The 24,578-nt window shown below is 33.2% G+C and overlaps 2 protein-coding genes, 1 long non-coding RNA gene and 2 pseudogenes across 5 annotated transcripts; 1 reads left to right on the top strand and 4 right to left on the bottom strand.

Moving 5' to 3' along the window:
- Positions 1–34: 34 nt before the first annotated feature.
- Positions 35–5,399, bottom strand: LOC145635872 (putative metal-nicotianamine transporter YSL7; annotated as a pseudogene).
- A 753-nt stretch (positions 5,400–6,152) lies between these two features.
- Positions 6,153–10,123, bottom strand: LOC145634622 (3'-5' exonuclease-like). 2 transcript variants are annotated; one of them, XM_081686034.1, is made up of 6 exons: positions 9,830–10,123; positions 9,290–9,450; positions 8,730–8,820; positions 8,267–8,327; positions 6,775–6,885; positions 6,153–6,693 (listed from the first exon to the last, which is right to left on the bottom strand). In XM_081686034.1, exons 3-6 carry the CDS (start codon positions 8,762–8,764, stop codon positions 6,634–6,636), a joined length of 267 nt encoding a protein of 88 aa, XP_081542160.1. In that variant the 5' UTR covers positions 8,765–8,820; positions 9,290–9,450; positions 9,830–10,123; the 3' UTR covers positions 6,153–6,633. The 2 variants fall into 2 exon arrangements, with proteins under 2 accessions (XP_081542160.1, XP_081542159.1); XM_081686033.1 differs by lacking the exons at positions 8,730–8,820; positions 9,290–9,450; positions 9,830–10,123 and adding an exon at positions 8,424–8,587.
- Positions 10,124–10,614: 491 nt separating this feature from the next.
- Positions 10,615–13,775, top strand: LOC145634621 (meiotic drive suppressor JIEYAO-like). Its single transcript, XM_081686032.1, has 7 exons — positions 10,615–11,050; positions 11,128–11,212; positions 11,494–11,644; positions 11,729–11,895; positions 11,988–12,085; positions 12,213–12,256; positions 12,360–13,775. Exons 1-7 carry the CDS (start codon positions 10,677–10,679, stop codon positions 12,461–12,463), a joined length of 1,023 nt encoding a protein of 340 aa, XP_081542158.1. The 5' UTR covers positions 10,615–10,676; the 3' UTR covers positions 12,464–13,775.
- A 2,600-nt stretch (positions 13,776–16,375) lies between these two features.
- On the bottom strand, positions 16,376–21,717 carry LOC145635871 (putative metal-nicotianamine transporter YSL7; annotated as a pseudogene).
- Positions 21,718–22,563: 846 nt separating this feature from the next.
- LOC145635876 (uncharacterized) lies at positions 22,564–24,573 on the bottom strand. Of its 2 annotated transcripts, none has more exons than XR_014113923.1 (3): positions 24,348–24,573; positions 23,093–23,203; positions 22,564–23,011 (listed from the first exon to the last, which is right to left on the bottom strand). It is a non-coding gene; the product is annotated as an uncharacterized LOC145635876 (long non-coding RNA). The 2 variants fall into 2 exon arrangements; XR_014113922.1 differs by lacking the exon at positions 24,348–24,573 and adding an exon at positions 23,797–23,946.
- Positions 24,574–24,578: the final 5 nt, after the last annotated feature.

Genomic DNA, 24,578 nt, shown 5'->3' with positions numbered 1-24,578 from the left:
TTATTAATATAGGGAAGAAAAAGTAGGGACGATATTGTTGAATTGTACTGGATTCATGCATTAACGATAAAATAGCAACCCAAATATACAATTTTTGCGTCACTAGGAAATTAAATCCACACACTAATAGTCTATGTTCATATCATTAGCTTGATTTCTTCCAACTTAGCTAGATTTGCTAGATTCGAACTTCATGCAGAGTGGAGGATTTACACCAGCCAAAGCAAGTATTGCACTAGGCAAACTCCATATACCATCACCACAAATCAACCCGGAAGCAACTGCAGGCGCGAACATATCAGCCTTAGCCTTATTGTTGTACTCCCACACGAAGAGTATCAAGCTACCAACACACATGTCAATAGCAAAGTAGCCTCCAATGTAGAATGGTATAGCCATGGCCATCGGAATTGGTATAAACTTCGAGTATTTCTCACCTACCACGTCTTTTAGTCCATTTATAACAATTGCAACAACGAAAAATATTATGCATAACAAGAGACAATGTTTAGGCAACGAACTCACTCCTTCAACTCCAAGAAGAGCTATGTTACGATATTAGGATGCAAATGGTGCCGGATATGTGGTCTTTGGCAATCCAAGATCAGGGTAAGCCATGTAGAAAATCCAGAAGACACACGGTGATATGATACAGCCCATTGCAGTCCCTGCTATTTGGCTCACAAACATTGATCGAGGTGAGGCTAGTGTCATGTAACCTGTTTTAAAGTCTTGTGTAAGGTCTGATGCTGTTGAGACGATGTTCATCATAACACCACAGGCCGCGAGCCCTGCAACAATCCCACCATGAGAAGCACCGGCCCATCCACCAATCGTGAAGATTGCTAACTTTCCGTAAGTAGATGCCAAGGACCAGTCAGTTAGGCCACAACCATATGCGTTACAAAAAGCTAAAATTGGTGCAACAATGTACATGACTAAGATATGGTACCACTTGAGTGGATGGATGATCTTTGGAAGTGCACTCATGGCAATTATAGCAATGGCGACGTAACCAGCTGCTGCAAACCAATTTGGGATGTTGTCCTTGAGGAAATATTGAGTTCTTCGTTGGTCATCGAATGATTCAGGGGAGAATTCAGGGGTCTTATGTTCGTTAGAGGGGAGGATTGCGCCGGAGTTCTTTGCCTTGTACTGCTTGTACAAGCCTGACATTGATCTATAGAAGATTTTAACAAAATTGTATAGTCCATCAGCCAAAATTATGGCTATTGCAATAAAAATCTGCAATCAAAAGATTAGATATTATAAATTATTTTTTGTTTATCATCAATTCTCATTGAAAATACAATAATCAAACATAAACTTTATACCTTGTAGCCCTGCAAGCCATGAAGGCTGCTGTCTGCAAGGGTGTCGTCGAACCAATGTCCTTTTTGTTTCGCTATAAGAGGCCACATGATACCATATGATATAATTGCTCCGAGTAGCAAAGATATGTTAACAATGTAAGGGCATATCATACCCACACCAACATACGTTGCAGAAAAATCGAAGTAAAACCTGCAGTACATACATTGTAGTTAGGACGGTCTTCTCTCAAAACTAAATTGATCTGTTCATGTAAGGTATGTATAATAGCTGTAAGGGAGGCTAGTAAACATGACATTTATCAGTTTAGCATGAAAACTAAATAAATAGTAGAAGATTTTCATGTAACACATACTTTTGATCATAGGCTTTTAGGCCAAAAGTTGGGAAATTCACAAATCCGCAATCATCACCTCCTGCAAAGAACCATTGGAAGAAACCCCACAAGAAGCTGAAAGAGAAGAATTTGCCTAAAATCTTCACCTTTTTCCTATAGTTAAAAAATAACAAGTTAAAGAACAAATGTTAGCCAATATCAGAATGACTCGACTCGATTCGATTCGATTCACCCCATTAATGAATTACAATGGAATCAAGTATTCAAGCTAATAAGAATGTAAAGCTTACTTGGCTATAATGGCACCTTCTCGAGTGTGAAAGCTATTGATGAGATGAGCAGTAGCAGTCCCACTTGGGTAAATGAGTTTGTAGTCGATAATCATAATCTAAGCATCCATGTTTTAAAGCATATATAGATTATTATGTGCAATATGATACGATACAATCACGAATTAAATCAAGTATTGACTCCATTCTTTTTTTATAAATTCGTCAAAAAATAAATATACTTTTAATGAAATAAATAAACGTATTTTAAAAGGGAAAGAGATAGGATAGGAAATATGGAGCTCCGATTTCCCTCCAAATCACTCCAATTTTGAAGGGATGGTATCTACTAGAGAGCGAGGGAGGGAATTCAAGGAACTTCTCCCTCCTCGCTCTCCCTCCCCTTTAACCAAACAAAGGAACTCAGCTCTCCTCCTTCCCCTCTTTTGGTCCATTTACTTCTATTCAAACAAAGTGTTCGTTAATAAAATTGAATACGTACCTTACGAAGGGGAACAACAGAAAGAAGTCCAATAAAGCTAACAATAAAGATGAAGCCAATCATCCATCCAAGAGAAGGATTCTTGGTGTCATGTAAAGAGCCATCTCCCAACTTTGCAATTCTATCACTCATCCCAAGAACGTAACTTGCCGCACCTCCTGCTCAATATCAATAATTTATTCCTTGATTACATAGTTTAATTTACACATACAAGTAAAAGGCGAAATCATTTATGCATAATCAATCTAATTGTACAATGACTAGTCTAATATAGTGTAACACCAGTATAATGACTAGTCTAATAGAGTTCAACCCCTCGACACAAGCAAGTTGAGAGAGAGTTCATTCCACCAGATCAAGTAAGAGTTCATCCCAAAACTATAGGTCAATAAGACTATAAGAGTAACATTATAGATCGTTACACTATTATTGTCAAAGTGAGACGCTAATATACGTTGTTTGGAAGTGTTACATAATAATTCTACACTGACTTTGTGAGGCTACATAATTTAGAGCCATGTTCGTGTGCACGTCCAGTGTGTTACTTTATTTTTCTAATTGGTTTATTGGTTGATATAATTATTATGTTCCGTCGTAATTATCCAAATTGTAATAATACATGATTACATAAGTGAAATAAATCATGTCATAGAAGATTTGGATTCCATACTTGCTGGTCGATTTCACATTTGTTGCTACTTCTAGTTCAATATATTCAGCTTGGCTATAGCCTCTTAACAAAAAAATAAAAACAAAATGAAATCAATTATTGTTTATTTGCATATTGAATTCATTCCACATTTTTCCTACTAAAACTATTTAATAATCTACTTTAGTTATTTATTTTATTTTTTTTTTTAATTTTTTTTTAATTTTTTAATTTTTATTTTTTTTTTATTTTTTTTTGTGGTTTGGTTTGGTATATTAAAAATCTCTTTAATTGACTGATGACATAGTTGCATACCATCTCAAATTTATTGGCGTATCATTATACAATGGAAAACAACTGTGAACTTTGAAATACTGAAATCCAATTAGAAAGAATAATTTTGGTACACGTTTTTATTTTTTTTTTTTTGGTAATTTCAATATTCTTTTAAGAGAGCAAAAGCTGTAAGATAAGCTTAACTCTTGTATTTTAGGGTGTTAATGAGTTATATCAAAGCAAACCCGGTTTAGATGAAAGTAATTGAAAAACTTACTTCCAATTTACAAAAACAAAAACTTTAATTACACTTTAATACGTAAAATTTTAAACTCAAGGTTTGAAAGTCCCCAACAAATTGCTTATTTTGGCAATAAGAAAATATATGCCCATAATCAAACATGAGTAAATAATTGGAAAATACAACAAATGGTGCACTGTACATGGCTAAAACCAAAAACTCCATATGGAATTGCTTATTCCGTACGAAATCAAATTATTTCTAAATAGAAATTTACTATACTTAAATTGAAAAAAAGATTTGATACTCATTTAAAAGAGGAAAATGAGTACGCGATGATCCTTCTTATGATGGAAACACCTAAATCACGCGGTGTCATTAATGGCACAATAAGGTATGACAACAAAACTTAATCCAAGTCCTTATGTAGTTATGTGAGTGTAATAGTCAATTTTGGAAAATTCCAACAAACACAAGACTCCCAAACACTCCATAGTCCATACGTTACAAATTAAAATCCATACAAAATGAAGTAGATTAATCTTCAACTCATGTTTTAAATTCATAGAAAATGTCCTTCAATCCTTGTTTGAACGCATTAATTGATTTCTTGGTGTACAATGTTGAACAAAATGTATTTGACCATACTTAGGTGTAATGTTCAATATTTGGGGACATTTTGAGGTTTATGGCCCCTAATATTTTCCCTTCATACATTCTCAATCGTTAATATAAGAAATTAACTACAAAAATCATTCTCTTTGGTCTTTACAAAGAGTATTCTTGATGAGTTGACCCGTCATATCATAGGATCAGTTATCTCAGCAAACCACACAAAAAATGAACATTATTTCAAAACATAAATAATCCTTCTTGATATTAATTTTAATTTTTCTTATTATATGTTCCCTCCATAAATATTGAAAAATTATTAAAAATTAATATTCAAAAGGAGACTAATTAAAGACCAATACAAATATTTATATGTGGTTGATCAATTAATCTCTGATCGATTAAGGTCTGTTCACTTCACTTTAAAAATATAATATTCAGTAAAAATAATCTCAGTTCAACAAAAATAATTTTTGTTCAGTAAAAATAATTTCAGTTCAGTAAAAATCAGTAAATGTAAAGAAGAAATATAATAGAGATTCAACAAAAATAATTTCAGTTCAGCAAAAATAATTTCAGTTTAGTAAAAATAATTTAAGCTTTTTAGTTCTGTTTCAAAAATAATAATTTTAGTTCACTAAAAATAATTTCTGTTCAGCAAAAATAAGGTGAAGTGAACGGGGCCTAACTCTTGAATAAGTAATCCCTGTCCGACCGATTAATAAAATAAGTACCCAATCACACAGAAAACGCGCTCATCAATCAATGATGAATTTCTACTAAATCAATCTTTGTACATAATTATCACTAAATAATTAGATACCATTTGAATTGAAATTTATACATAATTAAAAAAGAATTAAGGAATAATTGAGAAATTGCATCAAACCAATCAGCCATTAAGTTAACAAACGTAATTAATTAATATCAAACCAATAAAAATCAGAATTACTCAAGAACAATTTACGCCGGTAAAAATTGAAGAACTCACCAGAAAAGGCGATACCGGAGGATGCAACAACACAAGTCTGAATAACAGTATTCTCTTGACGAGTAAAAGGTTGTTTAAGATAACCAGATTTCTCAAGCAACTTTGTCCACGTCTTAACAAAGAAGAAACCCAACAATCCAGCCGAAACATTCAACGATGGTATAATACCGGTTGTAAGGTTGAGTTTCATTACAATGAATGTAAAAAGAATGCTCAACACGAAGCTTACGACGAATGCTCGAATCGTTAGCTGTTGTTTAAAAATCCAACCTCAAATTCTCCTCTTCTCATTCAAAATTCCTCATACTTACAGAAAACAATCGTGAATGGAAGAAAGAATTCTTCTTATTAGATTATAATGAAGATAATTGCAATGTCAATGAATTTGTTCAATTGGTATTTGATAATGGGTGTGATGAAGATGACCCGATTAGATTTATGGAATTAGTGGGTTCTTGTCATGGTTTGGTGTGTTTTTATGTGAGGAAAGACCCTAAATTCTTTTTCGTTTGGAATCCTGCTACTCGTAGTTCTCGTAAAATCATGATTCCTGTAGGTCACGATAAGGCTATGCATTAAGGGTGTTGAGTTATATTATGATCCATTACATGATTACATGATTTTCGGCTTGTTTTCGTCTCCTGGAGATTTCTATGTTCATTTTCATGTGTTATCTTTGAGTTCTAGGACTTGGAGAAGAATCAGTAATTTAGATAAGCATTTCCAATTGATTGTGCTTGGGAACACACTTTTAGTCCATGATAATATATACTTTTGCACTTTTATAAACAATCATATTGTTGGGTTTGATTTGGTTAATGAGGAAATAAAGGAATTGCCATCGATGAATTGGCTAAGTAGGTATTACAGGGTGCGTTTGTTGCGCTTGAGAGGTTACTTGTCGTTGCTTTGTTACACATACATTGAATTAAAACAAAGTGAGTTATTGATGCAAACATGGGATGTGTTTTACAATCCCTTCAGAGGGAGCGATCACTCCCCGGTGATATGATATTAATTGCTCGTTTGTTACAGATATTTCATGACTAACTGATACATTCGTAACAAGATTCAGACTGTAGGTCAAATGATACTGATAATGCTGATAAATATGGGAATTGTGTGGGAGCTCAAACCTCCCAACCTCGAAGTTAAAATTTCGATTTTTCATCTCTCCTGGCTTCAAAATAGGGTTAGTGGTTTCAAAAATTAAAAGTTGGGTTGCGGTTTGCCTATGAGATGGGTGGGTTCACCGTTGGTTCTTGCAGGGGCCAGTCCTTCTGGGACAAATAAATTACTGCACTTGTGTAAAATACTACTGATATATATAGAGAGAGAGTGAGAGAGTAAATTCAGCTAAGACCTGGGTGAGCATCTTGATTCAGGTTTGAACAGACAACCTGCTCACTTCCAACAGTCCTCAGTCATAAGTTATAATTCCAGAATTTAGTTCTCTTTCTGGTTCTCTGGTAAATCTGACGGACCTAATGCAAAGGGAAACACAGAATATTAAGACGATTAATTTGCAAGTGCCAATACAAGAGAAACAAATTGACTTTACTTACCTCATGGAGGTACCAAGAAGCAAATGCATCAGTTGCTGCATACCATAACTGGGCCTTTGAAAGAGGATCCGCTTCCCAATTTCCTAGTCTTATCTTTTTAGGCTTCAAGAGCTGCATACAAATATCCAATACAATCTCTAGTTAGCAAATCTTCACTTTTATAAAGCACATAAAACAGCCAAAAGATTAAATGGGGACAATTAGAGCCACAGTCGTAACACACGAAAATAATTGATGGTCAGAATGAAGAGTAATTATCTGAGGTGACAAATATCACGGTGGTATACAAACACAGAACTCAATCCATGTGTAAATCAATTTTCTAGAAACTTAGAACATGTCTTAGCACAGATGTGAAAAGGCAAATGAGGTAGCTTTTAAACATCATATTAGACATCAAGAAATCACACAGAAACCTTGACTCACAACTGGCAGATTTAGGCTTCATACTGAAACTTAAATTTAAAATAGACTGGGATATAGCCTTACAAGAAATTAGGATTGGCAACCCCCTAGTTAATTTTTCTATACACTTTCATAATACAGATTAATGGTTGAAAACCAATGTAAGCATCGTGTTTGCAACTATTTTGTATCACTTAACTTTGTATTTTAGTGATCCTTTAATAGGTTACTCATGACACAGAGTAATCTTAACTGGATCTCATTTCTAGCGCTAATTAAGGAAGAGACAAGGCACATACTATGGCTAACAGCAAAATCTGTTACGACTGGAAGTTCCACAACAATACTTTTTCAGAAGTGATACTCGCAAATAACGATAATTGTTGTAGTTGTGCAGTGAAAAACTGAGGTTCTGACTCAAGAAATACAGTACAATTCAAATTATTATATCTGCAATAAAGGAAAAATTGTATGAATATGAAGAAAAGTAGCTAAGTTCCCACAACTGACAGGGAATGGGCAAATAACCTAAATTTGGGTATGATCTAATAAGTCTAATAAAATTCTCCATGAGAAAATGCAAGTTGCTGGCTTGCTGCATTCATGTCTCAAAATAATGAAAATCATCTATCTTAGAATCATACAAATAATTAAAAAATTTAAACACAAAATGAAAATTAAGAACTGATGAGGAAAGTTTCTGGTGAACATTTATCAACAAGAAGAAATTGGAGCATATAAAATAGGCAATTAAAGAATCAACTTAAGTTCAAGACACCATCAACATTGAAGAGAGCTACAAGGGAGGCATAACCAATAATTAGTAAAGCAAGAGGTACCAATTATGTACTTGTTAGCAAGTAAATGTTTCGACCAGTGAGGACAGACTCCACTGCTTAGGCACACCACCAAGCTTAAGGATAAATGATGAATGATGCACAGAAGTTTTTTAGCCTCAAAAATATTCTTTTTCCCTCCAAACAAGAAAATAATATCATTTGCATATACATAACCCAGCAATGTGGCAGTCCTGGCAGAATAATCTTAAGACTGAGAAACAGTTACTTTATACAATATAAAAACTAACCTTCTCGGTAGTGAGACATCCCGTCCTTGCAAAATCAAAAACTTCAAACTCTTCAAATATTCTGCAGATGAAGCCACAAATAGCAACATTTAGAGGAGCATTGACACAATAACTTTAGAAAGCCATGTACTACTTTCAATTACTACACAATGCAAACATTGAAGCAAGAATTCCATCTTCAGACAGTCTTTTATCACCCGAAAAAAGGGAAAGAAAATCAGCTTGTCCCCTCAACATTGCCCTAATAGATACATGAAATGCGAAGGTAGTAAACAATGACAGAGACAACTTAAGAACAATTTCTCATGCATACTTTTTGACCTCTTCCTATGACATGTCTGTAAAGAAAAGACCAGTCTCTCCACGCAAAAAATGCAAAAACAGGAAGCAAACAAAGAAGAAATGAAACAAGATCAAAAGCTGACCAAGAAATGTAATTGACATATAATAAGCAGATCATTACCTTTGAAATTTTATGAAGACCAGATTTAATCTCATCAGAAGCAGAACGACCTAAAGCAATCTGCATGACTTTGTTCGATCCAAGAAAGAATCTGAAATTGCGAATGGCAGAAATTGATCACTAAGTCATAACCAACACATAGAACAACCAGCAAGATGCATGACTATTAGAAGTAATATTGCTTCATATGATTCTCGATGAAATAAAATTTAGAAACCTAGCTACACGTTGTAATACAAACAATCCCACAAGGCCACAACCATGTCAATTAGTCCCTACTAAAAAACTACAATGCTCATTCAACTGTGATCATTACACAGCGTAGCCATTGAAAAGACTACTCAGCCAATAAGTAAAGTACATTACATGTAACAAAAATTCAATCTTTCGCCCCTAAATACCATTGAAAAGACCAGTCAACCATTAAGTAAAGTACATAAAATGTATCAAAATTCAATCTTTCACCCCTATATACATCAAACATCGAAATAAAATAACATCAAATTGCATAACAAGTACTCATACGAAAAAAAAGGCGGTTGCCAATAACAATCACCTGCCAGAGGACTTGATAGAATCTCTGAACTGTTTGAATTTAACATTCCTCATGTTCTCGAAAGCAAAGACGTAAACAGAGAGGAACTTCTCTGCTGCTTCCCTTATAGAGTTAGAAATCACCTCCTTAAGCTCTCTTCCCTTCTTTTTTGTCTTTACAAGGTCACTGCATTTTCAATTTATTTTCATAATCAAACTCACCAAAAACCCATCATTTTCTCTGTAATCACTCTCTGAACCACTTCAAAATTAAGATAATAAATTTAACATACCCAAAATCAAATATTGAGCAATTATACGATTCACTGATTAAAAACACCAAAAATCCCATAAAAATTTGAAAACAAAATATAGAAAAAAAAGATGAAATAACTACAGCTGGTAGAACTAACAATTGCATAAATTATTCTGTATCTTCAATTCTTCACAGCATAGCAGTACATATAAATTCTTTATATATTGAAAATTATATTAAAAGTTAACAGAAGAACATAATAAAGAGGAAAAAATACGAAAAGCTAAGGAGAAAAGGAGGAAGAGAATACCTGCGCGATTTCTTTTGGATTTCGGCATGTTTGGAGAAGAAGAGAGAGAAAGAGGACTGCGGGAAGGAGCAAGAAGAAAGAGGGGGCTTAAGGAAGAAAGGGGTTAGGGTTTTATAAATTCAATTTCATTTTACTCCAAGCAAATCTCCAAAATAACACAACTTTTTTAAAAACGACAACAAAATTCAGATCAATTAACAAGAAGATGTCAACTTTGAACTAAATTCAGCAACATAAAATCCAATGCTAACCCAAATATCTAAAACACACTACAATCACCAAAATTTCACCAAATCTGATGCAACAACAACATAAAAACCCACAAAAAACAACCCAAAACACACAAAAATTATCAACAAACCAGATCAATAAACACATCAAAAAAACAACCCATCAACCAAAAAACTCCAAAAAAAAATATTCAGAAAAATTGAAAAAAAAATTAAAATTCAACAACTTAGGGTTATCAAAGGTAAAATCTTTTTCTTTTCTTTACTCTTTCTCATTTTCTCTTTCAAATACCTTGTCTTGTAGATGAACCTAGGGTTAGTATTAAATGCTTCAAATTCAATTCATTTTTCTCTAATTATTATATTTTCGTATGCTAATTACTGCATTTGAATATATTTTTTATTGATTTTATAAGGTGTTTGTTTGTTAAAAAATCCACGAGAGTTTGGCTGTGTAGATAACTATAATATGGGTGTGAAATAGACACTGTTGAATATCAAATTTCTTTTTTTTTCTTTTGGTATAAGAATTTAGGTGACGAAAAATAGATTTGGAGGGAAAAATCTTATAGCTTTGTTGATTCTTGATTTGCTACTACTTTTGATTCTCTTTCCAGATGTCAATCGAGATGGATCATGAAAAGGTTTTGGATGAATTGGTATGCATACTTGACCGCGATGACAAAGAAAGTTTCGTGGAGTTTCTTCGAGCGCATCCAGAAATTATAGGAGAATATTTGGTGTCTATTTGTGCAACAAGCTCATCCAAAAAATGTTTGACTACAATGGTCAATGAGGAGGCGTGCGAACAACTCCCTCAACTCAAGGGCTGGGCTAGAAGTATTCATACAGTTTCATGTTTCTTCCCTGACCCTGATGTTATTAGCATAATGCTCGAGCGAGGTGCTATTGTGGAATGCAACATTAAGCGTGATGTAGGTTTTCTTCAAAATTATGGGACTCCACTTTACCTTTTACTTGATCATTTTAGGTACCAACCTCCTAATTTAGTCATCCAATTTCAATTTTATGATCACGCATTTCTGATCTCTTGTGCTCTTCCTGCAGTTGTGAAAGGGATTTGCCTCTACAATCGTGGTCTGAAGGCGATTCTATCTTCAAACTTATAATATTACTTTGCTCCTGGGAATCGGTTGGTCTTTTGTTTTTGCTGTTTGGAAAATAATTAGCTTATTGTTACTAAATGAATATGACTTATTACCTTCGTTACATATTATTTGCAACAATTTGACATAAATTAGAGAGGAAAATGTCTAATCGTTGCAATAATATGTAACAGAGGTAGTATATGAGAATTGTGTCCAGCTTGCAACACATTTCGTTTCCTTATCATATGTTGTGACTGTATGTGTGTTTGGATGAATACTGGCTTGTGATGTATCTAATATTGTCCTGTTTATTTCTTCAACATAGAAAAAAAATTTGGACTCTGCAAGGCTGCTAGCTTGCCATACTGAGTCAATCAATGAAATTGCTTGGACCTTTCTTCATAATGGAAAATTGAAACAGTTGGCGGCTTTACTTTTGGTTGCTCGAGAGGAGGTTATGCGTCCAACTTGGACAGGTATGTTTACTTTCTAGCCATTTTGTCAGTATGTTTAGCTGCGTATATGTCATGTACAATTTCTTTTATGATTGTGTCAAATAGGGATGACAATTCAACAACACGTTACGAATGAAATTGATGGATTGGGTTCTGAAGTCGATTCTGACCATCAGTACAAGTCCATGCTTATGGATGCCCGTGTGCTGTTTGATGTTTTTGAAAGAGCTGGTGATGCCTTAAGCTTATATCATACCTCAATGGTTAAGCGAGTATGTTTAGAGGGAGTTCGTTCCAATCAATTAGTAAACCATCATCATTCATCAATATCAATTTTATGGTTCTCATCTCTTTTTTCTTTCAGATCCCTCCAGAGAAAGTGCTGATGGATGTTGCTGTGCTGCTTAAGAAAGCTGGTTTTTCCTTGCAATCTGCAGACCTTGACTTGCGAGATTGTTACAGGTTAAGAGTGTCATTGTTCTTTCTAATCTCTCTTTTTATCCTTTTGCTTTATTCATGTACAATTGTTTCCCACATTCACAATGTTTGTTGAGAAAACTTTGCTTTGCATCTAATATTGGGTTAACAGGGAACGTCGTGAGCTTTGGAAGGCAAACTTGTTTAAGCTATCAGGTAAGTCATAGTTTAAGTTTGACAATAAGGCGATTTATATCGGGGCATTATAATTGCAGGTGCAATTTTATTTTCCTGATTTTGTGATGCATTCTTGGAATAGATACTCCAAGTCTGGACAACAAATTTTTGCATCAGTTTCCAAGTTTTGGCATCGCACTTTGCAATCTTCGATCTGTAAGTAAAATGATGTTGGGAATCAAATAAACAACTTTCTACTGATAAATTTGTGAGATTTTATCTGTTGCATCATGTGACTGTAGGAAATCTTATTCCAACTTTTCTTATGCAAATTCTCCATTGTTCTTAAACATTGAATACATGTTGTTTGTTGCTGCCAGTTCTTAGCCTCGTGGTCTTTAGGTGTGCCGTGTGCAGCTTATGGGATGGATGGCTAGTTTTCCTAATAAGCGGTTTCAACCCAACATAATACACTTTAAGTGGTTGATAACTTTATGTTAACTAGTCTTTAGGCCCGTACAATGTACGGGGCTTGTTATTAGTTGGTTTTTTTGGGGGTATGGATTTAATAATTATTATGAAAGTAATCCACTCTTGAGCATGAACATGTCAAACTATTTTTAACAAACCCTTTGGTTTATTAGGGAAGAAAAGATGAGTGCATCATCTAATTTAGGGAAAATTTGTCCATGATTATTACATATGAAAACACATTTGTAGGTAATCTAATTAGATTTAAATTAATTCTAGTGTAAGATAATCTAGCTGAAATTGGGAAATAAAATTAACACTCTATATTACATTAAATTGTAGATCAAATTATTATTTAATATATGTCTGAAGTGACTATGGTTACATGGGATAGATGAGAATGAGATGTCATTCTTTGTCGTGTAGCATCAGCATTTCTGTTTTCTTTTTGCTATTTTTGCTGTTGACTCTCTTCTATTTCTGGGTTGCTGTCGTCTTTCCTGTGAATTAGTAATATTGGTATGAGTAAGGGGCTTTTTTAAACCAAGAAACTTTAATAATTCAAAAATACCATTTCCATGATTATGCATCACACACCAACAATTACTGAGTAGGGTACAATATTGCTAAATTGAAGATGTCTTAATAAGAGTATCACATACTTATTTCACAGAGGAGAAAGTGAAAAAAAAAACAGCAAAAGCAATATAATCTCAAAAGTTCAATAATATAATGATTCTGAAAAGAGAATTCATAGTATCATGGACTAACTCTTTCAATTCCTTAATCTAATCTCCCTCTTTCATCAAGGTAATCCTTTTATTGTTCTTGACTTTCATCTAATAATTTTTTCACATGTTTTCAATTCAATAATTAGGCCCTTTCCTTTAATTTGTGGGGTTTTTCTTTTTTCAATCTTATATTACATCAACTAATTGTGGGTGTTAAGCCGTAATTTTGCAGCTATACACTTAGATTGAAAGGATACTTTGGTTGGTCATTGTTGGACAACTCATGATAAACTATAACCTGAATCGTATTAATTATGACTCACTATCAATCAAATTATGCCGAAATCGACATCTATTGGGAATATAGATTATGAAAGTAACATACGGAGAAGGAAAAACAAACCAAATTCAGATAAGCTAATGCAACTACACAATGTTGATTCCCCAAAAATGTTGATTCCCCAAATATGTTGAAGCTTAGACCAAATAGTAGATTAAAGTAGCCAAAGAGATTTACCTCTTGCAACAACCTTCAATTTGCATCTAGCTCTCTACAAAATCAAACAACAATTTATAAATCTTGTTAATTGCAGGTTGTCATATATAAATTCAACAAATCAACAAAATCAGAATAATAAGAATAATTATTTAAAAAAAAAAAAACCACAAGATGATAGAAACTCACCAAATGTGAAGGTATTTCTGCATATAGATTTGATGATGGAGGTACTATGTTGTAGAGAGTTAATATTGCATTGAGAGATGAGTGAATAAATACCCAAAAATCATCATTACCATTATTATAATTGTGGGCAAAATTTGTAACCGAAAACATGATAATTTAAGAAATTTAATTTGTGGGAATTGAAGAGGGGAGATGAAGAGGAAGAGTTATGGGTACAATTTGCCGATGAACATTGATCAGCAGCTAGGGGATTATGAAGAGGAAGAGTTGTGGGTTTGCAGATACTCCATATTATAAATCATTAATGTGTAATAAAAAGGTAATAAAGGTAGAAGATGATTAATTGATTATGTGTCTCAAACCAAAATAAAAAATTTTAAAAATAAAAAAGGGAAATGATTCTAACTTGAACAGGTGGAAGCCTGGAAGGTCATATTATTATTGATTGTAATATGGAATATGGAAGGTGCTTTAGTGCGACAAGATTAATATTTTTATGTATTGTTATTACTAGTATTATTATTATTATTATTATTGGTTTTTAAAAAAATGTAGTATCAAAAAATAATAATATTAATATTATTATGTATTGTTATTATTATTGGTTTTAAAAAAAATGTAGTATTAATATTATTTATTTTTAACTTTTAATTCTTAATCCTTTTAATACTAATATGAATATATATATATAAATAAATGAATATATGAATTGAAAAGAGAATAATATTGAACATGTGGCACATTTGATTGGAATAGTGAACATGTGGCACATTGAATTAGAATAGCGAACACTTGACACATTGGATTGGAGAAGTGAACATAGAATGAAGACATGTGTGTATCATGGTTAGAGTTTTTAAATACTAAGTTATTACTAGTATTATTATTATTATTATTATTATTATTATTATTATTATTATTATTATTATTATTATTATTATTATTATTATTATTATTATTGGTTTTTAAAAAAATGTAGTATCAAAAAATAATAATATTAATATTATTATGTATTGTTATTATTATTGGTTTTAAAAAAAATGTAGTATTAATATTATTTATTTTTAACTTTTAATTCTTAATCCTTTTAATACTAATATGAATATATATATAAATAAATGAATATATGAATTGAAAAGAGAATAATATTGAACATGTGGCACATTTGATTGGAATAGTGAACATGTGGCACATTGAATTAGAATAGTGAACACTTGACACATTGGATTGGAGAAGTGAACATAGGATGAAGACATGTGTGTATCATGGTTAGAGTTTTTAAATACTAAGTATAGATATAGATTATTACTAGTATTACTATCATTTATGTTTTATCTATTAGATTATGCTTTTTGAACTTTTACATTAAATATGAACACTATAAATTTGCCAAAAATCAAAATAGAGAATGCACCCTTAATCCAACCAGCAAAGGAACTGTGACGAGTACTCTGGGTCATGGCCAAAACCAAAAGTCACCTGAACTTGAGATCACCAGACCCAAAATCGATCCGCCTGATTGTTTTGCCAACCCTTAACTGTTGTGTGAAATGCTAATATAGATAATCATACATTCGAAAAAAAAAAAATGGTTGTCAACTGTCAAGTCTTGAGGAAAACTCCTCTGCAAATTTCCTTTACATTTTTCTTTTGTTGGTCATAATTGAAAGCTTGTGCGTTGTCAGCCCACTGGGATCCTTTGCTCGCTAGGCTCACTTCAAGGGAAGTTCTGAACTTATGTCCATCTGTCCCAGCATCGCGGTTGCTTAGCACAGCAGCTGGTTCAAACTTACCTCGTAAGAATTACTTGGCTTATGTTGCATTGAAGCTGAGGAGAGGGATCAGATATCTGTGATAGTAATTTTATTCTACTTTAAAGTGGTGCTTGTGTAGCTAACTACTAGCTTTTTAAGGGTTTCCAAGTGTTTAATGGTTTGAACACCAATAATGATAAAAACTGTGGAGATATAGCTATAAATTTACCCTTATTTCTAGTTGTATCTTTAACTTTATGTTGTAGTTGGCCAATATGGATCTATGCTAAAAGTATTTTTATTGTATGAATTTCATATTTAAGCTTCTACATAGTATCTTTACCTTGTAACTGTTGTAAAATTAGCAATTTTTTTTAGGCTCTAATTTTCTCCCTTTTCACATGTTTCTTACAAAATTGTATGAAAATTCACCTATGATCGATCTTTATTAATATAGGGAAGAAAAAGTAGGGACGATATTGTTGAATTGTACTGGATTCATGCATTAACAATAAAATAGCAACCCAAATATACAATTTTTGCGTCACTAGGAAATTAAATCCACACACTAATAGTCTATGTTCATATCATTAGCTTGATTTCTTCCAACTTAGCTAGATTTGCTAGATTCGAACTTCATGCAGAGTGGAGGATTTACACCAGCCAAAGCAAGTATTGCACTAGGCAAACTCCATATACCATCACCACAAATCAACCCGGAAGCAACTGCAGGCGCGAACATATCAGCCTTAGCCTTATTGTTGTACTCCCACACGAAGAGTATCAAGCTACCAACACACATGTCAATAGCAAAGTAGCCTCCAATGTAGAATGGTATAGCCATGGCCATCGGAATTGGTATAAACTTCGAGTATTTCTCACCTACCACGTCTTTTAGTCCATTTATAACAATTGCAACAACGAAAAATATTATGCATAGCAAGAGACAATGTTTAGGCAACGAACTCACTCCTTCAACTCCAAGAAGAGCTATGTTTCGATATAAGGATGCAAATGGTGCCGGATATGTGGTCTTTGGCAATCCAAGATCAGGGTAAGCCATGTAGAAAATCCAGAAGACACACGGTGATATGATACAGCCCATTGCAGTCCCTGCTATTTGGCTCACAAACATTGATCGAGGTGAGGCTAGTGTCATGTAACCTGTTTTAATGTCTTGTGTAAGGTCTGATGCTGTTGAGACGATATTCATCATAACACCACAGGCCGCGAGCCCTGCAACAATCCCACCATGAGAAGCACCGGCCCATCCACCAATCGTGAAGATTGCTAACTTTCCGTAAGTAGATGCCAAGGACCAGTCAGTTAGGCCACAACCATATGCGTTACAAAAAGCTAAAATTGGTGCAACAATGTACATGACTAAGATATGGTACCACTTGAGTGGATGGATGATCTTTGGAAGTGCACTCATGGCAATTATAGCAATGGCAACGTAACCAGCTGCTGCAAACCAATTTGGGATGCTGTCCTTGAGGAAATATTGAGTTCTTCGTTGGTCATCGAATGATTCAGGGGAGACTTCAGGGGTCTTATGTTCGTTAGAGGGGAGGATTGCGCCGGAGTTCTTTGCCTTGTACTGCTTGTACAAGCCTGACATTGATCTATAGAAGATTTTAACAAAATTGTATAGTCCATCAGCCAAAATTATGGCTATTGCAATAAAAATCTGCAATCAAAAGATTAGATATTATAAATTATTTTTTGTTTATCATCAATTCTCATTGAAAATACAATAATCAAACATAAACTTTATACCTTGTAGCCCTGCAAGCCATGAAGGCTGCTGTCTGCAAGGGTGTCGTCGAACCAATGTCCTTTTTGTTTCGCTATAAGAGGCCACATGATACCATATGATATAATTGCTCCGAGTAGCAAAGATATGTTAACAATGTAAGGGCATATCATACCCACACCAACATACGTTGCAGAAAAATCGAAGTAAAACCTGCAGTACATACATTGTAGTTAGGACGGTCTTCTCTCAAAACTAAATTGATCTGTTCATGTAAGGTATGTATAATAGCTGTAAGGGAGGCTAGTAAACATGACATTTATCAGTTTAGCATGAAAACTAAATAAATAGTAGAAGATTTTCATGTAACACATACTTTTGATCATAGGCTTTTAGGCCAAAAGTTGGGAAATTCACAAATCCGCAATCATCACCTCCTGCAAAGAACCATTGGAAGAAACCCCACAAGAAGCTGAAAGAGAAGAATTTGCCTAAAATCTTCACCTTTTTCCTATAGTTAGAAAATAACAAGTTAAAGAACAAATGTTAGCCAATATCAGAATGACTCGACTCGATTCGATTCGATTCACCCCATTAATGAATTACAATGGAATCAAGTATTCAAGCTAATAAGAATGTAAAGCTTACTTGGCTATAATGGCACCTTCTGGAGTGTGAAAGCTATTGATGAGATGAGCAGTAGCAGTCCCACTTGGGTAAATGAGTTTGTAGTCGATAATCATAATCTAAGCATCCATGTTTTAAAGCATATATAGATTATTATGTGCAATATGATACGATACAATCACGAATTAAATCAAGTATTGACTCCATTCTTTTTTTATAAATCCGTCAAAAAATAAATATACTTTTAATGAAATAAATAAACGTATTTTAAAAGGGAAAGAGATAGGATAGGAAATATGGAGCTCTGATTTCCCTCCAAATCACTCCAATTTTGAAGGGATGGTATCTACTAGAGAGCGAGGGAGGGAATTCAAGGAACTTCTCCCTCCTCGCTCTCCCTCCCCTTTAACCAAACAAAGGAACTCAGCTCTCCTCCTTCCCCTCTTTTGGTCCATTTACTTCTATTCAAACAAAGTGTTCGTTAATAAAATTGAATACGTACCTTACGAAGGGGAACAACAGAAAGAAGTCCAATAAAGCTAACAATAAAGATGAAGCCAATCATCCATCCAAGAGAAGGATTCTTGGTGTCATGTAAAGAGCCATCTCCCAACTTTGCAATTCTATCACTCATCCCAAGAACGTAACTTGCCGCACCTCCTGCTCAATATCAATAATTTATTCCTTGATTACATAGTTTAATTTACACATACAAGTAAAAGGCGAAATCATTTATGCATAATCAATCTAATTGTACAATGACTAGTCTAATATAGTGTAACACCAGTATAATGACTAGTCTAATAGAGTTCAACCCCTCGACACAAGCAAGTTGAGAGAGAGTTCATTCCACCAGATCAAGTAAGAGTTCATCCCAAAACTATAGGTCAATAAGACTATAAGAGTAACATTATAGATCGTTACACTATTATTGTCAAAGTGAGACGCTAATATACGTTGTTTGGAAGTGTTACATAATAATTCTACACTGACTTTGTGAGGCTACATAATTTAGAGCCATGTTCGTGTGCACGTCCAGTGTGTTACTTTATTTTTCTAATTGGTTTATTGGTTGATATAATTATGATGTTCCGTCGTAATTATCCAAAGTGTAATAATACATGATTACATAAGTGAAATAAATCATGTCATAGAAGATTTGGATTCCATACTTGCTGGTCGATTTCACATTTGTTGCTACTTCTAGTTCAATATATTCAGCTTGGCTATAGCCTCTTAACAAAAAAATAAAAACAAAATGAAATCAATTATTGTTTATTTGCATATTGAATTCATTCCACATTTTTCCTACTAAAACTATTTAATAATCTACTTTAGTTATTTATTTATTTTATTTTTTTTTAATTTTTTTTTTAATTTTTTAATTTTTATTTTTTTTTTATTTTTTTTTATTTTTTTTTGTGGTTTGGTTTGGTATATTAAAAATCTCTTTAATTGACTGATGACATAGTTGCATACCATCTCAAATTTATTGGCGTATCATTATACAATGGAAAACAACTGTGAACTGTGAAATACTGAAATCCAATTAGAAAGAATAATTTTGGTACACGTTTTTGTTTTTTTTTTTTTTTGGTAATTTCAATATTCTTTTAAGAGAGCAAAAGCTGTAAGATAAGCTTAACTCTTGTATTTTAGGGTGTTAATGAGTTATATCAAAGCAAACCCGGTTTAGATGAAAGTAATTGAAAAACTTACTTCCAATTTACAAAAACAAAAACTTTAATTACACTTTAATACGTAAAATTTTAAACTCAAGGTTTGAAAGTCCCCAACAAATTGCTTATTTTGGCAATAAGAAAATATATGCCCATAATCAAACATGAGTAAATAATTGGAAAATACAACAAATGGTGCACTGTACATGGCTAAAACCAAAAACTCCATATGGAATTGCTTATTCCGTACGAAATCAAATTATTTCTAAATAGAAATTTACTATACTTAAATTGAAAAAAAGATTTGATACTCATTTAAAAGAGGAAAATGAGTACGCGATGATCCTTCTTATGATGGAAACACCTAAATCACGCGGTGTCATTAATGGCACAATAAGGTATGACAACAAAACTTAATCCAAGTCCTTATGTAGTTATGTGAGTGTAATAGTCAATTTTGGAAAATTCCAACAAACACAAGACTCCCAAACACTCCATAGTCCATACGTTACAAATTAAAATCCATACAAAATGAAGTAGATTAATCTTCAACTCATGTTTTAAATTCATAGAAAATGTCCTTCAATCCTTGTTTGAACGCATTAATTGATTTCTTGGTGTACAATGTTGAACAAAATGTATTTGACCATACTTAGGTGTAATGTTCAATATTTGGGGACATTTTGAGGTTTATGGCCCCTAATATTTTCCCTTCATACATTCTCAATCGTTAATATAAGAAATTAACTACAAAAATCATTCTCTTTGGTCTTTACAAAGAGTATTCTTGATGAGTTGACCCGTCATATCATAGGATCAGTTATCTCAGCAAACCACACAAAAAATGAACATTATTTCAAAACATAAATAATCCTTCTTGATATTAATTTTAATTTTTCTTATTATATGTTCCCTCCATAAATATTGAAAAATTATTAAAAATTAATATTCAAAAGGAGACTAATTAAAGACCAATACAAATATTTATATGTGGTTGATCAATTAATCTCTGATCGATTAAGGTCTGTTCACTTCACTTTAAAAATATAATATTCAGTAAAAATAATCTCAGTTCAACAAAAATAATTTTTGTTCAGTAAAAATAATTTCAGTTCAGTAAAAATCAGTAAATGTAAAGAAGAAATATAATAGAGATTCAACAAAAATAATTTCAGTTCAGCAAAAATAATTTCAGTTTAGTAAAAATAATTTAAGCTTTTTAGTTCTGTTTCAAAAATAATAATTTTAGTTCACTAAAAATAATTTCTGTTCAGCAAAAATAAGGTGAAGTGAACGGGGCCTAACTCTTGAATAAGTAATCCCTGTCCGACCGATTAATAAAATAAGTACCCAATCACACAGAAAACGCGCTCATCAATCAATGATGAATTTCTACTAAAACAATCTTTGTACATAATTATCACTAAATTATTAGATACCATTTGAATTGAAATTTATACATAATTAAAAAAGAATTAAGGACTAATTGAGAAATTGCATCAAACCAATCAGCCATTAAGTTAACAAACGTAATTAATTAATATCAAACCAATAAAAATCAGAATTACTCAAGAACAATTTACGCCGGTAAAAATTGAAGAACTCACCAGAAAAGGCGATACCGGAGGATGCAACAACACAAGTCTGAATAACAGTATTCTCTTGACGAGTAAAAGGTTGTTTAAGATAACCAGATTTCTCAAGCAACTTTGTCCACGTCTTAACAAAGAAGAAACCCAACAATCCAGCCGAAACATTCAACGATGGTATAATACCGGTTGTAAGGTTGAGTTTCATTACAATGAATGTAAAAAGAATGCTCAACACGAAGCTTACGACGAATGCTCGAATCGTTAGCTGTTGTTTAAAAATCCAACCTCAAATTCTCCTCTTCTCATTCAAAATTCCTCATACTTACAGAAAACAATCGTGAATGGAAGAAAGAATTCTTCTTATTAGATTATAATGAAGATAATTGCAATGTCAATGAATTTGTTCAATTGGTATTTGATAATGGGTGTGATGAAGATGACACGATTAGATTTATGGAATTAGTGGGTTCTTGTCATGGTTTGGTGTGTTTTTATGTGAGGAAAGACCCTAAATTCTTTTTCGTTTGGAATCCTGCTACTCGTAGTTCTCGTAAAATCATGATTCCTGTAGGTCACGATAAGGCTATGCATTAAGGGTGTTGAGTTATATTATGATCCATTACATGATTACATGATTTTCGGCTTGTTTTCGTCTCCTGGAGATTTCTATGTTCATTTTCATGTGTTATCTTTGAGTTCTAGGACTTGGAGAAGAATCAGTAATTTAGATAAGCATTTCCAATTGATTGTGCTTGGGAACACACTTTTAGTCCATGATAATATATACTTTTGCACTTTTATAAACAATCATATTGTTGGGTTTGATTTGGTTAATGAGGAAATAAAGGAATTGCCATCGATGAATTGGCTAAGTAGGTATTACAGGGTGCGTTTGTTGCGCTTGAGAGGTTACTTGTCGTTGCTTTGTTACACATACATTGAATTAAAACAAAGTGAGTTATTGATGCAAACATGGGATGTGTTTTACAATCCCTTCAGAGGGAGCGATCACTCCCCGGTGATATGATATTAATTGCTCGTTTATTACAGATATTTCATGACTAACTGATACATTCGTAACAAGATTCAGACTGTAGGTCAAATGATACTGATAATGCTGATAAATATGGGAATTGTGTGGGAGCTCAAACCTCCCAACCTCGAAGTTAAAATTTCGATTTTTCATCTCTCCTGGCTTCAAAATAGGGTTAGTGGTTTCAAAAATTAAAAGTTGGGTTGCGGTTTGCCTATGAGATGGGTGGGTTCACCGTTGGTTCTTGCAGGGGCCAGTCCTTCTGGGACAAATAAATTACTGCACTTGTGTAAAATACTACTGATATATATAGAGAGAGAGTGAGAGAGTAAATTCAGCTAAGACCTGGGTGAGCATCTTGATTCAGGTTTGAACAGACAACCTGCTCACTTCCAACAGTCCTCAGTCATAAGTTATAATTCCAGAATTTAGTTCTCTTTCTGGTTCTCTGGTAAATCTGACGGACCTAATGCAAAGGGAAACACAGAATATTAAGACGATTAATTTGCAAGTGCCAATACAAGAGAAACAAATTGACTTTACTTACCTCATGGAGGTACCAAGAAGCAAATGCATCAGTTGCTGCATACCATAACTGGGCCTTTGAAAGAGGATCCGCTTCCCAATTTCCTAGTCTTATCTTTTTAGGCTTCAAGAGCTGCATACAAATATCCAATACAATCTCTAGTTAGCAAATCTTCACTTTTATAAAGCACATAAAACAGCCAAAAGATTAAATGGGGACAATTAGAGCCACAGTCGTAACACACGAAAATAATTGATGGTCAGAATGAAGAGTAATTATCTGAGGTGACAAATATCACGGTGGTATACAAACACAGAACTCAATCCATGTGTAAATCAATTTTCTAGAAACTTAGAACATGTCTTAGCACAGATGTGAAAAGGCAAATGAGGTAGCTTTTAAACATCATATTAGACATCAAGAAATCACACAGAAACCTTGACTCACAACTGGCAGATTTAGGCTTCATACTGAAACTTAAATTTAAAATAGACTGGGATATAGCCTTACAAGAAATTAGGATTGGCAACCCCCTAGTTAATTTTTCTATACACTTTCATAATACAGATTAATGGTTGAAAACCAATGTAAGCATCGTGTTTGCAACTATTTTGTATCACTTAACTTTGTATTTTAGTGATCCTTTAATAGGTTACTCATGACACAGAGTAATCTTAACTGGATCTCATTTCTAGCGCTAATTAAGGAAGAGACAAGGCACATACTATGGCTAACAGCAAAATCTGTTACGACTGGAAGTTCCACAACAATACTTTTTCAGAAGTGATACTCGCAAATAACGATAATTGTTGTAGTTGTGCAGTGAAAAACTGAGGTTCTGACTCAAGAAATACAGTACAATTCAAATTATTATATCTGCAATAAAGGAAAAATTGTATGAATATGAAGAAAAGTAGCTAAGTTCCCACAACTGACAGGGAATGGGCAAATAACCTAAATTTGGGTATGATCTAATAAGTCTAATAAAATTCTCCATGAGAAAATGCAAGTTGCTGGCTTGCTGCATTCATGTCTCAAAATAATGAAAATCATCTATCTTAGAATCATACAAATAATTAAAAAATTTAAACACAAAATGAAAATTAAGAACTGATGAGGAAAGTTTCTGGTGAACATTTATCAACAAGAAGAAATTGGAGCATATAAAATAGGCAATTAAAGAATCAACTTAAGTTCAAGACACCATCAACATTGAAGAGAGCTACAAGGGAGGCATAACCAATAATTAGTAAAGCAAGAGGTACCAATTATGTACTTGTTAGCAAGTAAATGTTTCGACCAGTGAGGACAGACTCCACTGCTTAGGCACACCACCAAGCTTAAGGATAAATGATGAATGATGCACAGAAGTTTTTTAGCCTCAAAAATATTCTTTTTCCCTCCAAACAAGAAAATAATATCATTTGCATATACATAACCCAGCAATGTGGCAGTCCTGGCAGAATAATCTTAAGACTGAGAAACAGTTACTTTATACAATATAAAA

This window comes from Chenopodium album, chromosome 6 (genome assembly GCF_948465745.1).
Source record: "Chenopodium album chromosome 6, dcCheAlbu1.1, whole genome shotgun sequence".
Taxonomy (NCBI): Eukaryota; Viridiplantae; Streptophyta; class Magnoliopsida; order Caryophyllales; family Amaranthaceae; genus Chenopodium; species Chenopodium album.
The sequence above is the reverse complement of the archived record's forward strand: the minus strand, read 5'-3'. Positions and strand labels throughout refer to the sequence as shown.